This window comes from Mus caroli, chromosome 2 (genome assembly GCF_900094665.2).
Source record: "Mus caroli chromosome 2, CAROLI_EIJ_v1.1, whole genome shotgun sequence".
Lineage (NCBI taxonomy): Eukaryota > Metazoa > Chordata > Mammalia > Rodentia > Muridae > Mus > Mus caroli.
This window is the reverse complement of record NC_034571.1, coordinates 48,505,005-48,525,987: the sequence shown is the minus strand read 5'-3', so window position 1 is coordinate 48,525,987 and position 20,983 is coordinate 48,505,005. Positions and strand designations below refer to the sequence as shown.

Here is a 20,983-nt window from a genome sequence, read left to right as displayed (position 1 = left end):
ATGTCAGAAAATCAGCAGCTATTCTACTCATTGGTTTGTATCTCAAAACTGAAATACTACAGGTTGGCCATCTAATTCTGTAGACTGTTCTTTAAAACAGGTTTGTGGGAAGATCATATCATTCTTTAACCTTATCCGTTTTAGAAATTGTTAATCTGATAACTATAAGGTTTGTTTTGACTATTAATCTCATACTAAAAATAAGCAATAAAGCAACCAGTAATACACCTGAAAAGCACACCTGAAATTTCTAAAAAGTATAGGCCTGAATTTATGCTGATTTCTATAAAACGAGTATATGTGTTCTGATTTGCCTCATTCTGGGAAATAAATTCAAGATGCATCTGAGGCATAAATACTCTGAGTCAAGTTACAATACCTTTTCTTGGCTGAGTAACTTCAAATGGCTTCAAGATTTGAGGGATGACATAAGCATGGACTTAAAAAAGAAACCTAGGAACATTTGAAGTCTCTGCCTTTTAACAAATGTTCATATTGCAAACAAAGAGTTAAGGCTATTAAACTGCACAAGGAAAAGATATTAGGATCTCTAGTTCCAGGCTCCCTTCAAACTTGCTATGTAACCCAAACTAGCTTTGAACGCATGGCAGGACTCCTGCCCTAGTCTCGGGAATCCTAAATAATTCTTCATAAAGCAAGTAAGCTATTGTCAAATAGGCTCATTTTTAGTTGTGAGATTCATGTTGAGCTGTTACTATAGAAGGTGGCTAAAGATTTATTTACAAGAGCTGAAGTAGTCTCCACACCACTGCATGTCACTTCTTTAGCATTACTTAGGAAATATTTCCTATAAAATCAATTTCTTAGTAAGTTATTCAACAATCTAAGCTTTAGATTCAAATACATGATATATCAAAAACGTAAAATTTTAAAGTTACATTTATTTAGTTGGGGGAAGAAATGCATGACATGGTATAAGAGTCAAGGTAGAGGACAGCCTGTGAGGGATTCTCTCCTTCCAGAGGATCAATCTCAGGCCACCATGCTGGCAGGAAACACCTTTAACTTTCTACTGAAAGATGTACTTCTCTTCACATACCCTTTTATCAGCTTAAAACCTGAAATTCAGAAATCTCTAGTACACTTGAATTCCATAAAAGAGTCCACCTATTCTTGTAATTATAAGCAAACCTTTTTCTCCTTGGAAATAAGTCTTGATGTATATTCACAGTATAAAAGAACAGTCTATCTGACAGAAAAGACTTCCTTAGGGCTAGGAATATAGCTCAACTGCAGTGAAAGGCCTTAAGGCTCAATGCCTGGAAGAAAAGTTTAAAAAAGATTGCTTAGCAGAACTTGTAACTCCCTTCACAATGATTTGAGCTTGAGCTAATTAAGAAGTCCACCAGCCCTAGGTAAGAGTGCTTGACATTTTGTAATGTTCAGGTTATATAAATTAACTTTAAATGCAAGTATTAAGTGTAATATGTATAACCAATAAACCAGAAATGCCTAGGTTATTTTGGTTTTATAATTCTACAAAGTATTTTATATACTTTGTATATAAAATATACAAAGAATAAACTGTTAAATTTGACTTCTGACCTAAACAATGGACATTTTCTTCAAGTTAGTAACAAGGTTTTCAATTTTCTACTAAATTTATTGCAAGTATACAAGTAATATTTTTATTATAGATAGGATTTTCAAAGTTAAATGGTTTTATATCTAGCACATAGAGTAACTGCAAGCTTACAGTTAGACCATTTACCACTAGATGGTGCCTATACAAAGGTAATGTAAAATATGTTGGGTTTAAAGAAAAAGTGTCACTGATTTGGAGAAAACAATGAATATGAGAACAGATGTTAAAAACAAAGTTGTTACTCTTATTTAGCAACACTGCAGAGGTAAAACTGTCATTATTACAAAAGCTTAAAGTTAGATGTTAGCAGAAAAACACTTAGTAAAACTCCTATTACTTCGTTTTATAATATAGAAGTCAGTGAGTTAATGAAGCAAAGGAAAAACAGGTGATGCATGTTACACACAAATCATCTGAATGTACAAGTTGCTTCAGTTCTTGGGGCTTGTTTTCTTCATGTTATAAAATGGAACAACACTAATGGTAACATCTACAGGTGCCTTAGAGACTTGGCTCCTCTCCCTATGAACTTTATTTGGAATCTCTAAGACATCTCTAGTATTAAAGTACTAGTTTAAAAATTGTACTTTTAGGAAGAATTCAACGTCAAGGTAGATATTCTACCTAACTTCTTCTTCAATCACAAAGATTTAAATAAAATATCTGGTTCTGCAAATAGCCTATCCTGGAACAAGCCTCAAGATAACTTAACAGTCTGGGTTCTCTTTGTATACAGTAATTTTATATATAGATAGATGCCAGAATATTAAGTAATGACTATACATGCAATTTATGTGCTTGTTTGGAACTCACTCCTAAGACCCAATGAGGGAAGTAAGTTGGAGATGATCATGTGACATTGTGGGGGAAAACAGTAAATTATACAAGATTGTTATAGTAAATTATAACCTAATGACAACTATGGAATGCTATGGATACTTCTCAAAATCCAAACTTCTGCTTTGTAATTTAACAATGCAAATTCCAAAGCTAAGACAAAGTTCTCCATATAATTATTTTATAAATCTAATAAATGAAAGTTTTCACTTTTACGTAAGCACTTTGGGAATAAAAATAAAGAAAGGTACATTTTCAAAAAGGTACTAAATGAACTTTGACAGGAAGACGGTTCTGTGCACTTATAAACTTAACTAAACTAAAATGATACACCGGTGGAAGGCAAGATTGCTCAGCAAATAAAGAAAGTATGTGATCTGAAGCTATCTCAGTTTAATGGCTAAGTTTGGAAAAACCAACTTCAATCCCAAATGGTGGCTTGAACCCACATGGTGGAAGGCGAGAACTGACTCCTTCAACTGACCTTGACAGGTTGTGCTATGGCATATGTACATGAAGCAATAGCAGCACATACATACAAATGAATAAAATGTAATAAAAATTTGTTAAATATAAATAACAAGAAAAGCATTTCATTTTTAGTATCAATCTAAACTAGTTATTCAATACACTAGTTATTTAGCTAATTTCACGAAATGGTTTACCTCATATTTACTAAATAGCAAGAAATGTTAGTTTTTAATTTCATTGAGAATTTTGTTTAGTAAAATGTGACTCATAAGTGAATAAGTAAAAAAAAATAAAAAATTTAAAAAGATAATAGCTTTGATTTTCTTCCCTTGAAATTATTCTTTTATTAAAACCCATGTTTTAGTCTACAGACTAACAAGACTGTTTAAATAAACCAATTACATTCATAAACTGGCTATCATGAAAAATAGTATACACATGGGGATCCCAACTCCTATTTCTAAAATAATCATAAAGAACAAAAGAATGGAAAAAACATACATTAAAATGTTGGCAGTAATTTGTTATTTCCACTGTCTTAAAGGATACACACATACACACATGCCACAGTCCTATTTTTCTCTTTTTGAGACAGGCCTCATATATCCCAGACTGGCTTCGAGCTTGCTATGCAGTCCAAGGATGGCCTTGAACTAGCTAAGATGACATAACACACAGACAACTAACTGCACACTGTACAGTGCCAGGGAGGAAACCCAGGGCCACATGCATACGAAGCAAGCACTCCAGCAACTGAGCTACATTGCAAGGACACCTTAACAAAGAATCAGAAATATTTTTAAACAATCAAGAAACATGCTTATATTAACCTTATTTTAGGTAGTAAGATAACATGATGTATTATAAAGTTATTTTTATTAAAACATTATATTTCTATCTGATTTCTAAGTAAATAGTCTAAAGATTATAACATTTTCACAAGAAAGAGTCTATTTTCCTGTGCAAGGACTCACTCTACTGGCTACACAGAGAAAATATTCTTAAGATCTTTATGAAGTAGTTGTTTATTTTCATGAACACTAGAGGGCAATGTTTGCATTTTCAAACTGAATATCACTGTGTGTTTATGTGTATACTTAAATTCCGCGTGAGTAAACATAAAATAATTTGGTGTTATATATTTTATATTTACTTGTAAAAATTAACACAAACACAGTATACTAAAATATATTTTGTAAGTGCTTTAAGACGTCTAGAGACTAGATGACCAAGCACACAGAGTATGTGATGCAGCACTGTCTGATTTTAATGACTACTAAACACCTGACAATAAAGGTGCTTTATTTCTACTTACAATTTAATAAAAAGATTAATTTATTAAAACTTAGTACAATTAGTTAGCAGATCTTTAGGAGAACACTAAAATTCTTTAACCTTCAAAACTCTAGTTGCCTGAACAGCTAGCATTCAGGGAAGATGTCAAATAAAAATAATAGAAAATTAAGTATATCACATAAGATTTACAATCTCTATTAAAGGTACTGGGTGTTAATAGGCAGGAAAACAGTATAAATTAGAACTCTGTTATGTCTTTGCCAAATAAGCTTTCTGACTGAATGCTACCCAAGTTATCCATATAGTATGGTATTCCACTATAACTTTTCTTATATTTAAATGTGAATTAAGTATTTATCAACTTCAAACACAGATCCATAGGCATAGAATTTACATTTCAGATACACATGAGTATTTGTGAAACATTAAAACATGCGTCCAGGTAAATACTTTTTTTTATAAAATATGTATTTTCACATTTTGTTTCAAGTAAAAACAAAATTTTTAAGCACATATTTTGAGGGAGGAAAATATATGAAGTCTACTAATAATGACAGTAATAACAGCAATTATGTTAGTATTATAGTACTACTGATAGTTATCACTATTATGGCTTCCCCTTTACAGAGGCCCTGAAACACATTTTGCTTAAGAGGTGGGGTAGAGTTGGTAAAAACAATAGTAACAACTGTCATAACTCATATAAATTTAACTGAAATTAATTTTCACATCTTCATTCTCCCTCCCAATTCCATTTGTAGAAAACTAGAAATCTCTGAAGCTTTTTGCAAATACTATTTAAGTCAGAAGTCTCTCAAGTACTAGACCATTGGCTACTGCGTTTCTGATACTCTTTGAAACATAAGAAAATACAGTGCAAAGAAATTCCACTACAAAAACACATCAACTCTAGTCTGGATTGCTACACTGGGCACCAAATATGCAAGTTAATTAAAACATGAGGTTCAAATCCTGAAAAGAAGTCTAATTTGAGAACTAATTGTTGTTGAATCTGACCACACACCTGACAAAAACTTTTCAAACTTTGCATTTTGACTTTGTAAACTCTTACACCTAAAAAGAAGTCATGAAATTTTCTTCTTTGATATGTGATTTTCAATTTTAAAAAATTACATTAACAAGATAGGAAACTTAAAATATCATTCTCCAATTACTTGAAGGTGAGGCCTAGACACTTGAAAAAAATCTTGTGTTGGTTTGTCTTATATACTGAAATCTAGAGCTTCAGCATATCCCAATTTACTGCTTCTCATAACTTTAGTGTCTTTATCAGAACTGACATTAATGTACACATGCGCACACACACACACACACACACCTCAAACAAACAAAATAAACCTAGAAACACTTACTTGAACCTAGCAGGTGAAAGAGGAGTGGGCGGAAACATTCCTGGTTCAAAAGAATCAAAGTAAGTCACTGTCCAAGAAAAGCTGCAACAGGACAATCCAGCAGTTAGAGATATTATCAGCAGAGACCAGAAGCCTTTAAGGGAAAAAAGGGAAAAATTATTAAAATAATTTAAACCAGAATCTTCATGTCCAGATGCTGATGTAAATTTCCTAAAAGATTTGAGCTTAATACATGTTAGCCCATTTAATGTACAAATTACTAGAACACAGTTAGAGGTGGTATCATTAAATATTTTAACAAAATTATTGTGTGTAAACAAAGACAAATTCTACCTAAAAATATAAGAAATTTGATTCTATAACATTCACCTACAATGAAAATAGTCAAAACAATTTACTCTCAGCATTAGCATGCTTCTAGTTTGCATTTATTTCATGAGCAATAGCTGGCATTTGCTACTGCTTGGTACCCAATGCTTTCTTCCATTTCAAAACAAACACTTTTGATATATCAACCAATTGTGGAGTATTTCTTCTTTATAATTTTCCTATTAAAATATTCTTGCTCAGTATATAAACTAAAGTTGAACTCCAGCCTACCAAGGTCTTGGGAACATAAATTGGTTAATTTATAACATTTTTCTCACAGGAATCAAATCAAAGTCATGGTATTACAGTGAATTCAAGTTGAAGCACAAGAAAGATACAGTGACAGGACACAGGAATAAACTGATCTGAAGGGTTTATTTTTAATGGTAAATAATTTTATGTCTAATGTGAAGATTGTTAGACACCACTCAACTCACTCTGTTAAAGGGAACGTGAACGGCTGGTAATCTAATTCTCCTTAGTAGGAGTAGTTTTATTTCTTACAACTTATTTTCTTTAATTTCACGTGTATGAAACTTTTACCAACATATATTTATGTCTACCATATGTCTGCTGGGTGCCTGGAAAGGTCAGAGAGGGTCTCAGATCATCTGAACTGCCATCAACAATTACAAAGTGCCACAGGGTTTTAGAAACCAAACCTTACTCCTTTGCAAGAGCAGCACAGCATGTGCTAACTCCTGAGCCACTTCCCCAGTCCCCAGGTTTATGCTGACTTCAAGTTTTTAAAAAGTCTTTCATAAATTCAATTCATTATATCTACTCAATAGAATATACTACAGAACTACTTTGTATTTGGTACAGTGTTACCTAATGGAGACAAAACAGAAAACACAGTCTTCACAGAAATTTTGGTAAGAATAAAGTAAGAATGCAAATAGATTAGTAGCTACCGATTGTGATAACTTTTTTAAAAATAAATTTTATATTCCCTAAGGTCTCTAAGGAGATAACAGCAGAATTCAGACCAAGACTGTAGTTCTTGAAAAAATTCTAAGGTTTATATGTTAAAAATAATACTCAATAGTATTGCGACCAGATACTGACTGCTGCAGGACCTTGTATTTAACAATTAGTATGAACACATGAACCCAGAGAAGCAAAATATAGCATTTAGAAGAAATGTAAGTTAGCTTGTAGCAGAGCAAGAACTTGTCATAAAAAACAATTTATAATGTTAATGTAGGCTAGGAATATAACTCAATGTAAGATCCTTGCCTAGTAGATAGAATTTAATCACTAGTAACTCCCTTGGCAACGTGGTTGAATTCATATCACACACAATACACAATAAATTCTTTTTTTTTTTTTTTTGGTTTTTTCGAGACAGGGTTTCTCTGTGTAGCCCTGGCTGTCCTGGAACTCACTTTGTAGACAAGGCTGGCCTCAAATTCAGAAATCCACCTGCCTCTGCCTCCCAAGTGCTGGGATTAAAGACTTGCGCCACCACTCCCGGCTCCACAATAAATTCTAAAATGCCTGCCTCCACAATAAATTCTAAAACGTATCAATGAAGCCGGGCACTGCTGGTGCACACCTTTAATTCCAGCACTTGGGAGGTAGAGGCAGGTGGATTTCTGAGTTCAAGGCCAGCCTGGTCTACAGAGTGAGTTCCAGGACAGCCAGGGCTACACAGAGAATCCCTGTCTCGAGAAACAAAAAACAAACAAACAAAAGAGAGAGAGAGAGAGAGAGAGAGAGAAAGAAAAGCAAAGATCGAGGAGCACTCTAAGGTTTAGCCTGTTGAAAAAAAAATAATCTCACTGGTTTGTTTGTTTGGTTTTTTTGGTTTTGGTTTTTTTGAGACAGGGTTCCTCTGTATAGCCCTGGCTGTCCTGGAACTCACTTTGTAGACCAAGCTGGCCTTGAACTCAGAAATCCACCTGCCTCTGCCTCCCAAGTGCTGGGATTAAAGGCGTGCACCACCACCCGGCTAATCTCACTTAAAAAAAAAAGAAAATCAATGAACAAGTTACAAAATGGCATGGTGATATATACTGGTAACGTCAGGACTTTGGAGACTGAGAAAGTAAGATCATGAACCTGAAGTCAGTCTTCACGTGACTTACATAGGAACTTGCTTACAAATTTAATCTAATATAGAGATACATATGTATATGTGCTACATATGGATAAAAGTATATTTACTTAGGATGCTGATAAAAAAATCCCAGAGAAGATTGAGAATTTACCACTAATCCTCCGTAGGAAGAAGAAATGGTAAACAGGAGAAGCCTATTAAGAAGTATTTAAAATGTTTACCCATGTGAATGGGGGGAGGGGGTTGAACAGGGTCTTCCATGTAGCTCTGGCTATCCTGGAGCTCATGGCTCCAAACTCAGACATCCACCTGTCTCTGTTTCCCTATACACCACCACACCTGGCCCATGTGATTATTTAATAATCTATTTTAAAAAATAAGAGAAGAAACACAGCTGGGAATATGGTTTGTTTGGAAGACTGCCTGTGTAGCATGTACAAGGCACTGGGTCCTTCCACAGTGATGGGGATGCCAGTAATCCTAGCTAGTGTTAGGGAGGTGAAAGCAGAAGGATTCGAAGTTCAGGCTCATTCTTCCAGATACTGGGAATTCAGGGTCAGAGGAGCTATATGAAAGTAAAAGCAGGTTCCAAAACGATTTCTTTCGTAAGACAGTTCTCTTTTGACAGAAGAGGATGAGGTAAGTTGTACTATAATGTATGTGTCATCATACTCTGATTGCTTCTTAATAAGTAATACTATTATTACTTAATAAGTAATACTTAATAAGTAATACTCTTACTAAAAAGTTCACATGAGATGTTTCAGAATTCCAGAAGGAAAGACAAACAACCAAAGAATGAGAAGAATTAGCAATTTCCTTGCTACCCAAAAATGCAGTAAGGGCTGGGTGAGGCAGCGTATGCCTCTAGTCCCAGCTACTAGGGAGGCTGAGATAGAATGATCGTTTGTGTCCAGGAGTTCTGAGCTGTAGTGTACTACGTTGGATCAGATGTCTGCACTAATTTAGTATCAATATGGTGACCTCCCAGGAGCAGGGACCACCAGGTTGCCTAAGAAGGGGTGAACCAGCCCAGGTCAGAACCAGAGCAGGTCAAGACAAGTAAGAAATTGCATTGCATTGTTTGTAAATCTTGTGGAGCTTAGTAGCAGAGACAACAATGGTGACATGTAAAAAGCAAAGTAATTAAACAAGAAAATGTAGAAGTGTTTTGAAAGACTGACCTGATAGTTCTCCTTTTTCCTGCACCACCCCCCACTCTTCATTACAACACAAGAAGTGTGTGGTAAAGCAGAAGAAGAGAGACTTTTTCTCTGGTTCTATTTCGTAAAATTACAAAGCTAGTGCGTAGATTTAATCAGGGATAAAGCTTCTAGAAGAGAAAGTAGTGCTCTACTTGGGATACAGAGGGAGGAAGTGTTTACGTGGAACACAAGAGAATCATGTCCCTACTTGGAATAAACGCATGGTGGTTTGCACTGAACTTGTGATAAAATGAAAGAGCACCATTGGGCTTCTTGACACGGCCATCCAGAAGAAGAGATACACTAGACAGGAATGTGGTTTTGCACATCTTGGCAGATGGCCCAAGGATCATTCTGCAGATACCTCTAAGTAGGGTACAGAAATAGCAGATGGTCCTGTGGTTTAAGTACTACATCTAAAAGGGCATACAAAACAGATGCAAGATAGTTCAACAGTAACTCACTTTGTCAAATGTCGTCAGAATGCACCTCAGTTTCAAAACTCTGGCAGTGCCAGGCTCTAGGATCTTAGCCTAGCCTGGGATCAACAATCATAAAGGCTGAAATTCAACCTTCATGTTACCTAGCAAGAACACAGCAGAAATTACAAAATTTTGTGAACTATAATTTAAAAACGTTTGTATTGGCAAATATGTATTATTTGTTGTTTAAGTGAGCATCTCCAAAAAGAGGTAAGCATAGTAAGTTTACTCCAAGATTAGTGTAATTTATATAGTCTCTAAAATAAATATGCTAATCAAGAAAAAAATTTCAAGATTACCACCTACAGTGAAATGATAAAATTTCCAGATACCTAAAAAAGGTAAAGAGGGAAATAACATCTAAAACTCAGTATCTGATCACCTAAAACCAGCCAGGCTCTTCCATCTCAGAGCTTCCGGAGCGCATCTGTAAATACAAAACTCATCTAAAAGCCACAGAACCTAACTCCAACAATTTTGTCATGAATCCTTAGGTAACATTTTAATACTATTTATGAATTCATGTAACTTAGTATTTAATTAAGATTAAAAAACTGGAGGCACATAAAATGAAGTCTTCTTTTCCCCTGTGATTTATGCATCCCCATAGCTAGTTAACTCAAAGCTTGCTAGCATCTTTCTAAGAGCTAACAGATACTGGAAATGCAACATACAGAGTACTCAGGTGAAGTGTTCTCTGTACCACCCAGAAATAAGATTCTTACTTTACTGCTTTCACAGAGCAGTAGTCTATGTGGAAAGCTTTTCTTAACAGTACACAGTTACAACTGTCTCACCACATAGTTTTCAGCCTTTTCACTATTACCAAAAAAAAAAAAAATGTTGCAAATAACATAGCAAACTTAGCACAGCACACAGACATATGTTTCAGATTTTCAGTGTGAACTGCTTTCAAAAGTACAGACCTTGAACTCTGAACTAAATACATACATCTATCTTCTCTTGAACTCAATTTATTAGTTGATACAACGATGAAACTTCATCTTATTCATGAAGTAAAACTTACTAGTTTAGTTGTTCTTGCATTAGTTGTAAACTCAGTGTTTACAACTAATGCAAAGATAAGGAGATTTCCTACTCAAATTCATTGTTAGTGCATCTTTCAAAAGGTTCAGTTACTCTTCAGATCAATATCTGGAATTGTATTTCTGTAAACTTTTCCCATTAAAAAGTAGAGAAAGAAGTATGATGAATTCTTATGTATATATCACTCAACTTACTAATGACCAACTCTGTTGACTCTATGTTCTCTGCACCTGCTTTTTCACTATACCAGAGCAAACGGTGTCATTATGCATTTTCTGAACTAGTATACTGATGGACATAAATGGTTTAAAAAGTATTAATATTTTTGGCATACTAAGTATATTAATGTAAGACTTTTTAAAAATGTATACTGTGGAACATATAATTTTAAGTCAATTTAAAATTGTGCTTTTTCTTCCTCTTCTAAGTACTTTGGAGAAAGGGTCTTACAGACCACGTTGGCCTTCATACTGCTTCAAGGATAGCCTTCAACTTCTGAGTCTCCGGTCTCGGCCTCCCAGTATGTATTATGGAGCCTGGCTAAAGTTTGTTCTTCTGAAAGTATTGTTCTTCCTGACATTCCTATTGCATTTGATACAAATATTAAACAATTCATAATCAAAGCCCCGATAAACTGTCATTTTTGTTACATTCTTCCATTCTACTGACTTTTTTCTCTTTTCTCTACTTACTTTTTAACGAGGCTATTCAATCTTTCAAAGATGGTACTACAGCAGAGGGTAGCATACTAGTGAGTGTTTTGGTGAAATATTTGCATTACCCAGCACAAGTTAACTGTGTTTTTCCTTAATAGTCTCTGGGTTTAATCAGAAAAAATCATACTTTAAACCAAATTCTGAGTTTATAATTTTTGAACTTAAGGAAGAATTTAGTGAGCTTTTCTTAACATCTATTTCACTATGGGTCACTTCCAGAACTTTGGCTTCTCTTTGAAACTTTTAACCATATTTCTAAAATTTTGTAGGATAAAGTCATGAGGGCAGGAACATCATTATACCTCTGAAAAAGAAAGTTTAAATTTTCAATGATTTCATTTCTGAAGACTGAACTCAATATTTGTCAGTTATTTCTTCCCTGAACATAGGTGAAGTTGTAGAAACTTGTTAGATATGCAAACTATATGAGTAACTCAAAAATAAGAACTTGTTGCTGAAAAATAAATCAAATCTGGTCTTTACCATATAAGGAATTTAAATACCAAATGTTAAGGAATGACTGGCACATGCACAATCATGTTTATAAGCTGTGTTTGTAAGTGTGTGCGCATGTGTGTATGTATATGTGTATATACATACACACATAGGTCAGTTGATTTGTTTTATTCTGAACTAGGAGTCTTTCTATGTTGCACAGGCTGACCTCGAGCACCTAGACTCAAACAAACCATCACCTTCAACTTTCCAAGTAGCTGAGTCTAAGGAATATAAATCAGATCCAAACTAGAAGCTTCCTAAGTCACTAAAAGCTTTCCATCAAATCAAAGTATGAACTGTGACACACATATAAAATACTAGCGCTATATATCTTAGATTAAGTATTTTCTGCTAAAGGTAATTTTATGTACTTCTCTAAGTATTTTCCCAGGTTTACCAAAAACGAAAGGCTATTATGCTATATCCTGGGAAATACTAAAGACTGAAGGCATACTGCAACACTGAGTTGTCAAATGTGAGAGAACTTGGAAAACTACAACAAATGCAAAAGCCAATGTGCAAAACTAAGTAATTCAGTGTTGTGTGCTTAGCACAATCAATCTGGTCTCAGAACAATCTTAAAAGAGGAATGAGTGAAACCTGTTATTAATAAGTAATTCTATTAATTTTCCTGGAAAAATAAGTTCATAGTAAGGGATAATTTGCAAGAATTTTAAAAGAAGAGCCCAGTGAGGTGACTCAGCAGGTAAGAGCACTGACTGCTCTTCTGAAGGTGCTGAGTTCAAATCCAAGCAACTACATGGTGGCTCACAACCACCCATAATGAGATCTGATGCCCTCTTCTGACATGTGTGAAGACAGATACAGTGTATTTATGTATAATAATAAATAAATCTTAAAAAAAAAAGAAGAGCCCAACATCTGTAAAACGTACAGCGTGATCAATACCATTCAAAGATAGTAACAATCACTTTGCCTGATGACCTCTGTACTAGTCTTTGTTTTGTTTTGTTTTGTTTTGTTTTGTTTTGTTTTTCGAGACAGGGTTTCTCTGTGTAGCACTGGCTATCCTAAAACTCACTTTGTAGACCAGGCTGACCTCAGACTCAGAAATCGGCCTGCCTTTGCCTCCTGAGTGTGGGGATTAAAGGCGTGAGTCAACCAGATCAATTATCTCTCCCAAACACTCACCTTTAATCTCAGCACTTGGGAGATAGAGGCAGGCTGATCTCTGAGTTTGAAGTCAGCCTGGTCTACAGAGAGCATTCCAGGAAGGCCAGGGAACACAGAAACCCAGTTCCAAAAACTAAACAAAACAACTCTCCCAAAAGATCTTCCAATGCTTCATAACAAATCTTTCTTTAAAAAACAAAGACAAAGCTGGGCGTGGTGGCGCACGCCTTTAATCCCAGCACTCTGGAGGCAGAGGCAGGCGGATTTCTGAGTTTGAGGCCAGCCTGGTCTACAAAGTGAGTTCCAGGACAGCCAGGGCTACACAGAGAAACCCTGTCTCAAAAAACCAAAAAAAACAAACAAACAAAACCAACAACAACAACAAAAAATACAAAAAACAAAACAAAAACTTAAACTGGAGACAATAACAACAAAAACAGGCTTCCCATTAAGAATTTTTTTCAGGGCTGGTGAGATGGCTCAGTGGGTAAGAGCACCCGACTGCTCTTCCGAAGGTCCAGAGTTCAAATCCCAGCAACCACATGGTGGCTCGCAACGATCCGTAACGAGATCTGGCGCCCTCTTCTGGAGTGTCTGAAGACAGCTACAGTGTACTTACATATAATAATAAATAAATAAATCTTTAAAAAAAAAATACAGAAAAAAATATTAAGAAGAATTTTTTTCATGGAAACAAAGATGAATGACTAAGCCAACTGTCGAACGTTAGCAACTTTTACAAATAATATTTTCTAACAAGTATTAGAGCTTACACTGCTTTTTAACCTGTTACAATTTACCTTTCAAATTTTTTTCAGGTTTATTTTACTTTATTGTTTATCTGAATATACATTATAAGCCTTGTGCATGCCTAGTGCCCTTGGAGGTCAGGAAGAGCGGTGGGCACCCTGGAACTGAGTTTCGGAGGGTTGTGAACCATCATATGGGTGCTGGGAACCAAGTCCTGTGCAAGAGCAGCCAGTGCTTTTTAACCACTGAACATTCCAGTCCTTACTTCCCAGGCGTTTTAATCACACTTGAGCCTTGAATACATCTCTGAAAAAAACTGAGCTCAGAAAGAAAGAAAAGTGTGTGTGTGTGTTGGTTTGGATGACCGGCACAGCACCTAGTTCAAGTATTTAAAAGTGGTTTTCAACCCACGGTCCTTTGAGTACCTGCATGAGAACTACTCAGAAAAGCAAATATCCTTGGACCCAACCTTGGGCTGAATCATAATTTAAAAGCACTTAAAAAAATAAAAGCAGGTCACCAGACTGATAATTATCCGTGTCAAAATGAGAAGTCTAATGTAGCTACATTCCTACCTTACTGAGATTTACTAGATCACTATTCAAAAATATTTGCAGGGCTCAAAATTTTTATGTCTATAGAACGAGAACCCTTTTTATGGTTGAGTACTTTCCGTGCTCGTTATTTTTTTCTACAAAATAAAATCAACCTACTATCAAAATATTGACGCAGTTTTATGATAAACTTTAAATGTATCTCATTGAAATATCAACGTAACAGATCTAATAGCATTAATTACGACAAAAGACTAGTAATAAATTAAAATGTCTAGTAAATAATACAAAATGATAAAACAGTCTCACAGAAAAAGGGTACATGTGGTGGTTTAAAAGGAAATGCTCCCCCCACCCACAGCCCCCCCCATAGGTAGTGTGTCCTTGTTGGAGGAAATGTGTCTGTCACTGGGAGTGGGTTTGAGGTCTCAGATGCTATAGCCAGGCCAGTGCCTCACTGTCCCAGCTGCCTGGTGACCCACATGTAGAACTCTAGCACCACATTTTCCTGTATGCTGCCATGCTTCCCGCCGTGATGATAAAGGACTAAAAACCTCTGAATTGTAAGCCTGCCCCCAATTCAATGTTTTCTTACATAAAAGCTGTCATGGTCATGCTGTCTCTTTGCAAAAATAGAAACCCTAACTAAGAGACTACACAATAAGGATATAATTCCCTAGGCATTTTCTTGTGGAAAGATTATAAGTCATTTTTTTTCTTGGTATCTTCATATATTTATCACTGACTTCAGGGAAACTTACTAGAACTGGCCTCTCTTTTTACTAAGGAGAAGTTTACTCGGAGGTCTACTGTCAGTTTACCATACTTTGTAGAGCTGGCTGTGCATTTATTCTCAAACTGAGGGGAGTTCAAACTCAGAGAACTAGAAGGACAACTGCCTCAATTCCATCAATAACTTAATCATCTTTGCAGTGCTTCTCTCAAACACACGTTTGCTTATTTATTTTGGTGGTACTGGGGATTGCAATACGTGTGCTAAGCAAAGTGTCTATCACTGAACTACACACTCAACCCTGAAACATTGTTTTTAAAGAATGTTTTTCTGTTGGTTCTATAAGCCAACTATGCTTACTTTAAAATGAATCCCCATGAATGTGACTGAGTTAACCTGCTAAGTGATACTGACAGTATTTACTCTCCACTAGGTTAGAGGCTCATAGAGGGCTCTGTCTTGGCAGTTAGTTCTGTTGTAAAGATAGCTGTTTTCCTCATTCTGAATTCTACTAGTAAAATATATCACTAGATAAAGTTCTAAAGTCTTCAAAATTGTCTACGAGAGAGACAGACACCATCAATAATCCTCTTCAGTAGGAAGCTATAAACTACATAATGCATGACATTTTGGACAATGGAAACTTAACTGACTCACTTGGACATTAATGGCAAATAATTCTTATTTTAAAATTTGTATCTCAAGACAAACTGTACAAATACATGTGGACATTCAATTCTTCTGAAGTCTGTTTCGGATACTATTTATATTGGCTAAGTTTGTGAGCAAGTTTCTAGTTCTAAATTCCTGAAGTAGTATAGGGAGCTTCTTCCAAAACACAATTAGAAACTACTTTAAGGAACTAGTGGACCAATGTCATGCAAAGTTACGTTGAATGCTGTATACATGCATTAGTGGCCCATTATAAAATTATGAAAATTATCTAAATGTATACCTAAAAAGGAAATCTAGTAACATTTACCACAAACATATAAATAAAAAACACTACAGAACCAGCTACACATGACATATATAGAATATTTATCCCAAAGCCTCTATAACTTAAGCTTAATTTGGGAAAACAAAATTAAGCGATTGGATGAATAAAATGATCAGTTCATACCTAACAGCCCAGTATGTATATCACCTTCATTTTTCAAGTTTTCTGCATGCAATTCTGTAAATACAAAGAGGTGTAGATAGACGAGTAGTTAGTGCTCCTTCATGACATGAATATCCAAAGGCATTCTGAAGACACTGTTCAATGTCAAAAGGACCCTGAAGTCAGAGCTAGGTTAAATTTCTGATTTACTACCTTCATGCCAATAGCTCTACAAGAGTCAAGTGCAATAAATATGAGACTATAGTGTTTATCTCCTGGGTGTGTTGAAGACAATTTGTACAAAAGAAACTTCAGGGCATAACAGAATTTGACTTCAGTTCCTTACTCCATTCTCCAAAATACCAATGTCCTCTGCTACTACTCATGGGTATATAACTTTATGTTACAAAGGAAAAATAAACTACGTGAATAACAAATCTATCAGGGTTGAAGTGGGAAAAAACCTGAAGGGCCACCTGCATCCCATTAGGGGATGGGAGGAAATAAAGCAAAACTGGCGAGATTTAATTTTAACTAGTAAAGGCAACACAAGAACGACAGTGTTGAATCCTTTTAATACAAAATAGTTTTCATGTTTCTATTTCTCAAGAATTGGCAAAGTCAGAACTAACTAAATTAAAATCTCTTTCTACTACAATAAATACTAAATCATACAACAAATTCAAATGGGGGAAGAGGGTCTTTCTGAGCATTGCTATTTGGACAGTATGTCAATTTCTGACACAGTAGAATAGGCTTGTCCTGAAATAACTCTACCTGATTACAAGAGAAAAATAGAAAAACCATTTTTGCCTATAAAAGTAGAAACTTAGCCAAGCGGTGGTGGTGCGTGTCTTTAATCCCAGCACTTGGGAGGCAGAAGCAGGCGGGTTTCTGAACTCAGAAATCATGGCCATGGCAAATACAGAAGTGGATGCTCACAGTCATCTATAGGATGGAACACAGGGCCTCCAATGGAGGAGCCAGAGAAAGTACCCAAGGAGCTAAAGGGATCTGCAACCCTATAGGTGGAACACCAATATGAACTAACCAGTACCCCCAGAGCCCATGTCTCTAGCTGCATATGTAGCAGAAGATGGCCTAGTCGGCCATCATTGGCAAGAGAGGACCCTTGGTCTTGTAAACTTTATATACCCCAGTACAGGGGAACACCAGGGCCAAGCAATAGGAGTGGGTGGGTAGGGGGGCAGGGGGGGGGAGTATAGGGGGCCTTCAGGATAGCATTTAACATGTAAATAACGAAAATATCTAATAAAAAAATTTTTAAAGAATATTAAATAAATACATAAAGGCCAGCTTGTTCTACAAAGTTAGTTCCAGGACAGCCAGGTCTATACAGAAAAACCCTGTCTCGAAAAAGAAAAACAAAAAACAAAAAAGAAAAAGAAAAGTAGAAACTTGGGATGGGGTGGGAGGTGGGAATCTTTGTCCTCTATCTAGGTTCAGAGAACAGTGTATACCCAGCATGTCTCTAATCAGTCTTAGAACGTATACAGCAGTGCTTTCTTACATGCACTTTTTTTGATCCTTTTAAAAGTAAGGGGCTCTGCTGTTTCAACTCAAAGTGTTCAATGCTTTTACGGCATTAAAGACTGTAGATTTAGCCAAAGATCTCTTCTAAATGCGTCTTATGACGGAGCAGGGACGTCCATCTAGGGAGAGAAGACAAAAGGGGGAAGAGCAAAGGATAACAGTCTCGAGGGAACGCTTTGGGAGGAGAGTGTGAATGGGGGCGTGTGATGTACTGGCTCCACTTTACGCTGGACAGCCTTTCAAGGCCTGGGCTTCAATACCTTTAACGATCATGTAGGCGATGGCGAGAAGGAAAGCGAGGAGGACGGCGAACAGCAGCGAACAGAGAATGGAAAGGGCTTGGATGGGCCACCGCCGAGCCTGGGTTCGCTTGGCCGCAGTGGCCGGGAAGATGCCGTTGCGCTTATCCGGCAGGACCGGCGACCCGTCCCCGACCTGGGGGAGTAGCGGGGCCCTCTTGGTCTCCGACGACGCCCTGGCTGAGAACTCTGCCCGCAAGTCGCGGGCCACTTGGTCGCATCCCTCGTCTTCGTCGCCTTCGCCCTCACCCCAGCTGTCCCCCTGAGTGTAGTCGGAATACCCGGGCCGAGTCGCAGGGCCTGGGGTAACCTGACGGCGCCTCCGCGCGCCCGCAAACCTCCAACTCTCCACGAACGACATGGCGGGAAAGACTGAGACACCCGCGAAGGTCGGCTGTCCACCACCGCCACGCCCCGCTCCGGCTATAGCCAATCAGCGACGGCCGTCGGCGGACCCAACCACCGCGCGCAGAACCGTAGGGGAGTGCACGAGCGGGTTACCCCGGGACTCCGCTTCCGGAGGCGCCGTGGGAGCGCGCGCCCATGGCCCGCCGCGACAACACTCTCATTTATTCGACCCTTTCGGGTCCCGTGGGCACGCACCGCTCGAGCCCCATGACCGCAGCTCCGCGCCTTCCTAACCGCCAGTCGCTTCCTCCCTCGGGCGAGTGATCTCTGGCTTTACCGCTCCCCCGCCAGATACAGTACGCGCCTCCGCCCTTCACTATGCCGGGCGCGCGCGCAGCTCTCGAGTCCCCCCCCCCCCCCCCCCCCAAGGCACGACCCCTTCCCCAAGGCAACCGCGCGCGCGCGCACTAGGCCGCTAACGCCGGGTGCCGCTTCCCCCGCCCCACCCCCACCCGACCCCTGGTGGCCTCAGGTTTGTGGGGCGAACGTAACTAGGGCGGGAGGGCTGGACGCCACTGCCCCACCCCCCGACGGGGTGCGGTGGCCCGAACCCGGGAATCTGGGTCCCCGCCGTGTCCCCTTTCCTGGGGGAAGTTGGTAGAGTTTCCCCGGCAGAGCACTCGACGCAGAAACTTCCTCCGTCCCCCCTTCCCCCCCTCCATGCAGGCGACGCCGAGCGAGGCAGGGGGCGAATCGCCGCAGAGCTGCCTGTCGGTCTCGCGCTCTGATTGGACAGTAGGGAAGCCTGTCAGTTTATTGGCCCCGCTGATCCCGCCCCGCAGCTCAGGGCAGCCTTTACCCTTTGGCCCCAGCGGGCGCCAGCCACTCAGATCGCTTCTTATTGGTATGTGCAGCGGCAGTGGCCGCCGACGGAGCAGTCTGAGCCCGACGATGAGGCCGGGGACTGGAGCCGAGCGTGGAGGCCTCATGGTGAGTGAAATGGAGAGCCAACCTCCCTCGCGGGGTCCCGGGGACGGGGAGCGGAGATTGTCCGGCTCAAACCTGTGCTCCAGTTCTTGGGTCTCTGCTGACGGCTTCCTGAGGAGACGGCCCTCGGTAAGGGATCGGCGGGGTAGGGGAAAGCGGCACAATGAAAAACCGAGTCAGAGAAACAGGAAGCTTTCTCCAAACGGAGAAGAGCATATCAGGAAGAGAGCTGCAGATGGTGGGCTACGTCCCAAGGGGGAGAGATGGAGGGCGGGAACACACAAAGAAATAGGTGGGACCTTGGACTTGCCAGTGGTCTTGGCCTAGGTAGATGCCTTAGGAAGAAGGAAGGTGCTGGGCCCCGGGCGGACTGTGCATCTGAAAGCCCCAGGCTTGACTTATAGTAGGGACACTTAAGTCTGTGGGACTTAAGGAGCGGCTGCTGCGGTTTTATTTCTCCGGGAGTGGTGGTGATTTGCAGGGCTTAGGGGATTCGGTTGGGAGAATTGGCTGCGGATACTTAGTTTCAAGCTAGGAACAATGGAAGTATTATATTTTAAGCTCCCTAAAACGGCATGAATTTGTTATTGGCGTTTAGTGTCTGGGACAGTTTAACTCTATTAAAACATTTGTGAAGTACTCTTGGGTACCCCCACTCTGTTTTAGGACCCCACACTCTGTTTTATCTTGTCCATATGAATGTAATTTTAAGTAGGATAAGCTGGTTATATGTATAAAGGTGACGAAGTTGTATTCATCGTAATAATTTTTTAAGTTGGAATTCAATACACAGTCACCAAGTCTGACCAGTCATTTAACAGTTTGTTAAGTCATTGGAGAGGGGTTGTAATCCGCTAATGGGTTTAACTTTTCCATTATTTTGTAATTTTCAGGCTTCTTCTAATAATCTCTGTAGTGTAATTAAGATTAACTTTAGTATATGCTAATTCTGTAATTTAATCACAGTGACTTAATATTGTGCCTTAATTGATGGGTTTTAGTTGTTGTTTTTGAAATGACACTTTAAAGAAGCATTTAGCTGTCACTCACTCTCCCTTTTCATTATTTTTCAGATGGGGCATCCTAGCATGCATTATGCACCAATGGGCATGCACCCTATGGGTCAGAGAGCAAACATGCCTCCTGTGCCTCATGGAATGATGCCACAGATGATGCCCCCTATGGGAGGGCCTCCAATGGGACAAGTAAGAAGATGCTTTCACTTTGGCTTGCTTAGTTTTGTTTGATTGTGTCAAGATGTATTTAAGATGTAAGTCAGTGGTGTACTTGCAGCCGTTTAAAGGTTAGTTTATATCCACGTCATGTATTCAAACAAGACAAAACATTACATGGCTCATGTCTGTAACCAAAGTTTGAATGTAGTAAGACTGTATAAGAAAAAAATTAACTGACTTCCTCAACAAAATTAAGCTTTAAAAAAAAAAAAAAGCCGGCTGTGGTGGCGCACGCCTTTGATCCCAGCACTTGGGAGGCAGTGGCAGGTAGATCTCTGAGTTCAAGGCCAGCCTGGGTCTATAGACTGAGTTCCAAGACAGAGAA

At 38.5% G+C, this 20,983-nt stretch overlaps 2 protein-coding genes across 9 annotated transcripts in view; one reads left to right on the top strand and one right to left on the bottom strand.

The window, feature by feature from the left end:
- Positions 1-18,815, bottom strand: part of Arl6ip6 (ADP ribosylation factor like GTPase 6 interacting protein 6) — a 28,294-nt gene extending 9,479 nt beyond the window's left edge. Inside the window, exons 1-3 of the mRNA XM_021181685.2 lie at positions 18,050-18,815; positions 16,257-16,310; positions 5,584-5,716 (exon numbers count right to left, since the gene is read on the bottom strand). Coding sequence (XP_021037344.1) covers positions 5,584-5,716; positions 16,257-16,310; positions 18,050-18,449 — 587 coding nt within the window. The 5' untranslated portion in view covers positions 18,450-18,815. The remainder of the gene's footprint in view (positions 1-5,583; positions 5,717-16,256; positions 16,311-18,049) is intronic.
- A 347-nt stretch (positions 18,816-19,162) lies between these two features.
- Positions 19,163-20,983, top strand: part of Prpf40a (pre-mRNA processing factor 40 homolog A) — a 52,108-nt gene continuing 50,287 nt past the window's right edge. For 3 of the 8 annotated variants that reach the window (XM_029469562.1, XM_029469554.1, XM_021181672.2), the window contains exons 1-2: positions 19,164-19,426; positions 20,497-20,628. In XM_029469562.1, coding sequence (XP_029325422.1) covers positions 19,343-19,426; positions 20,497-20,628 — 216 coding nt within the window. In that variant the 5' untranslated portion in view covers positions 19,164-19,342. Of the gene's footprint in view, positions 19,553-20,496; positions 20,629-20,983 lie in introns of all 8 variants that reach the window. The other 5 variants (XM_029469545.1, XM_021181647.2, XM_029469540.1 and 2 more) reach the window with 4 other exon arrangements.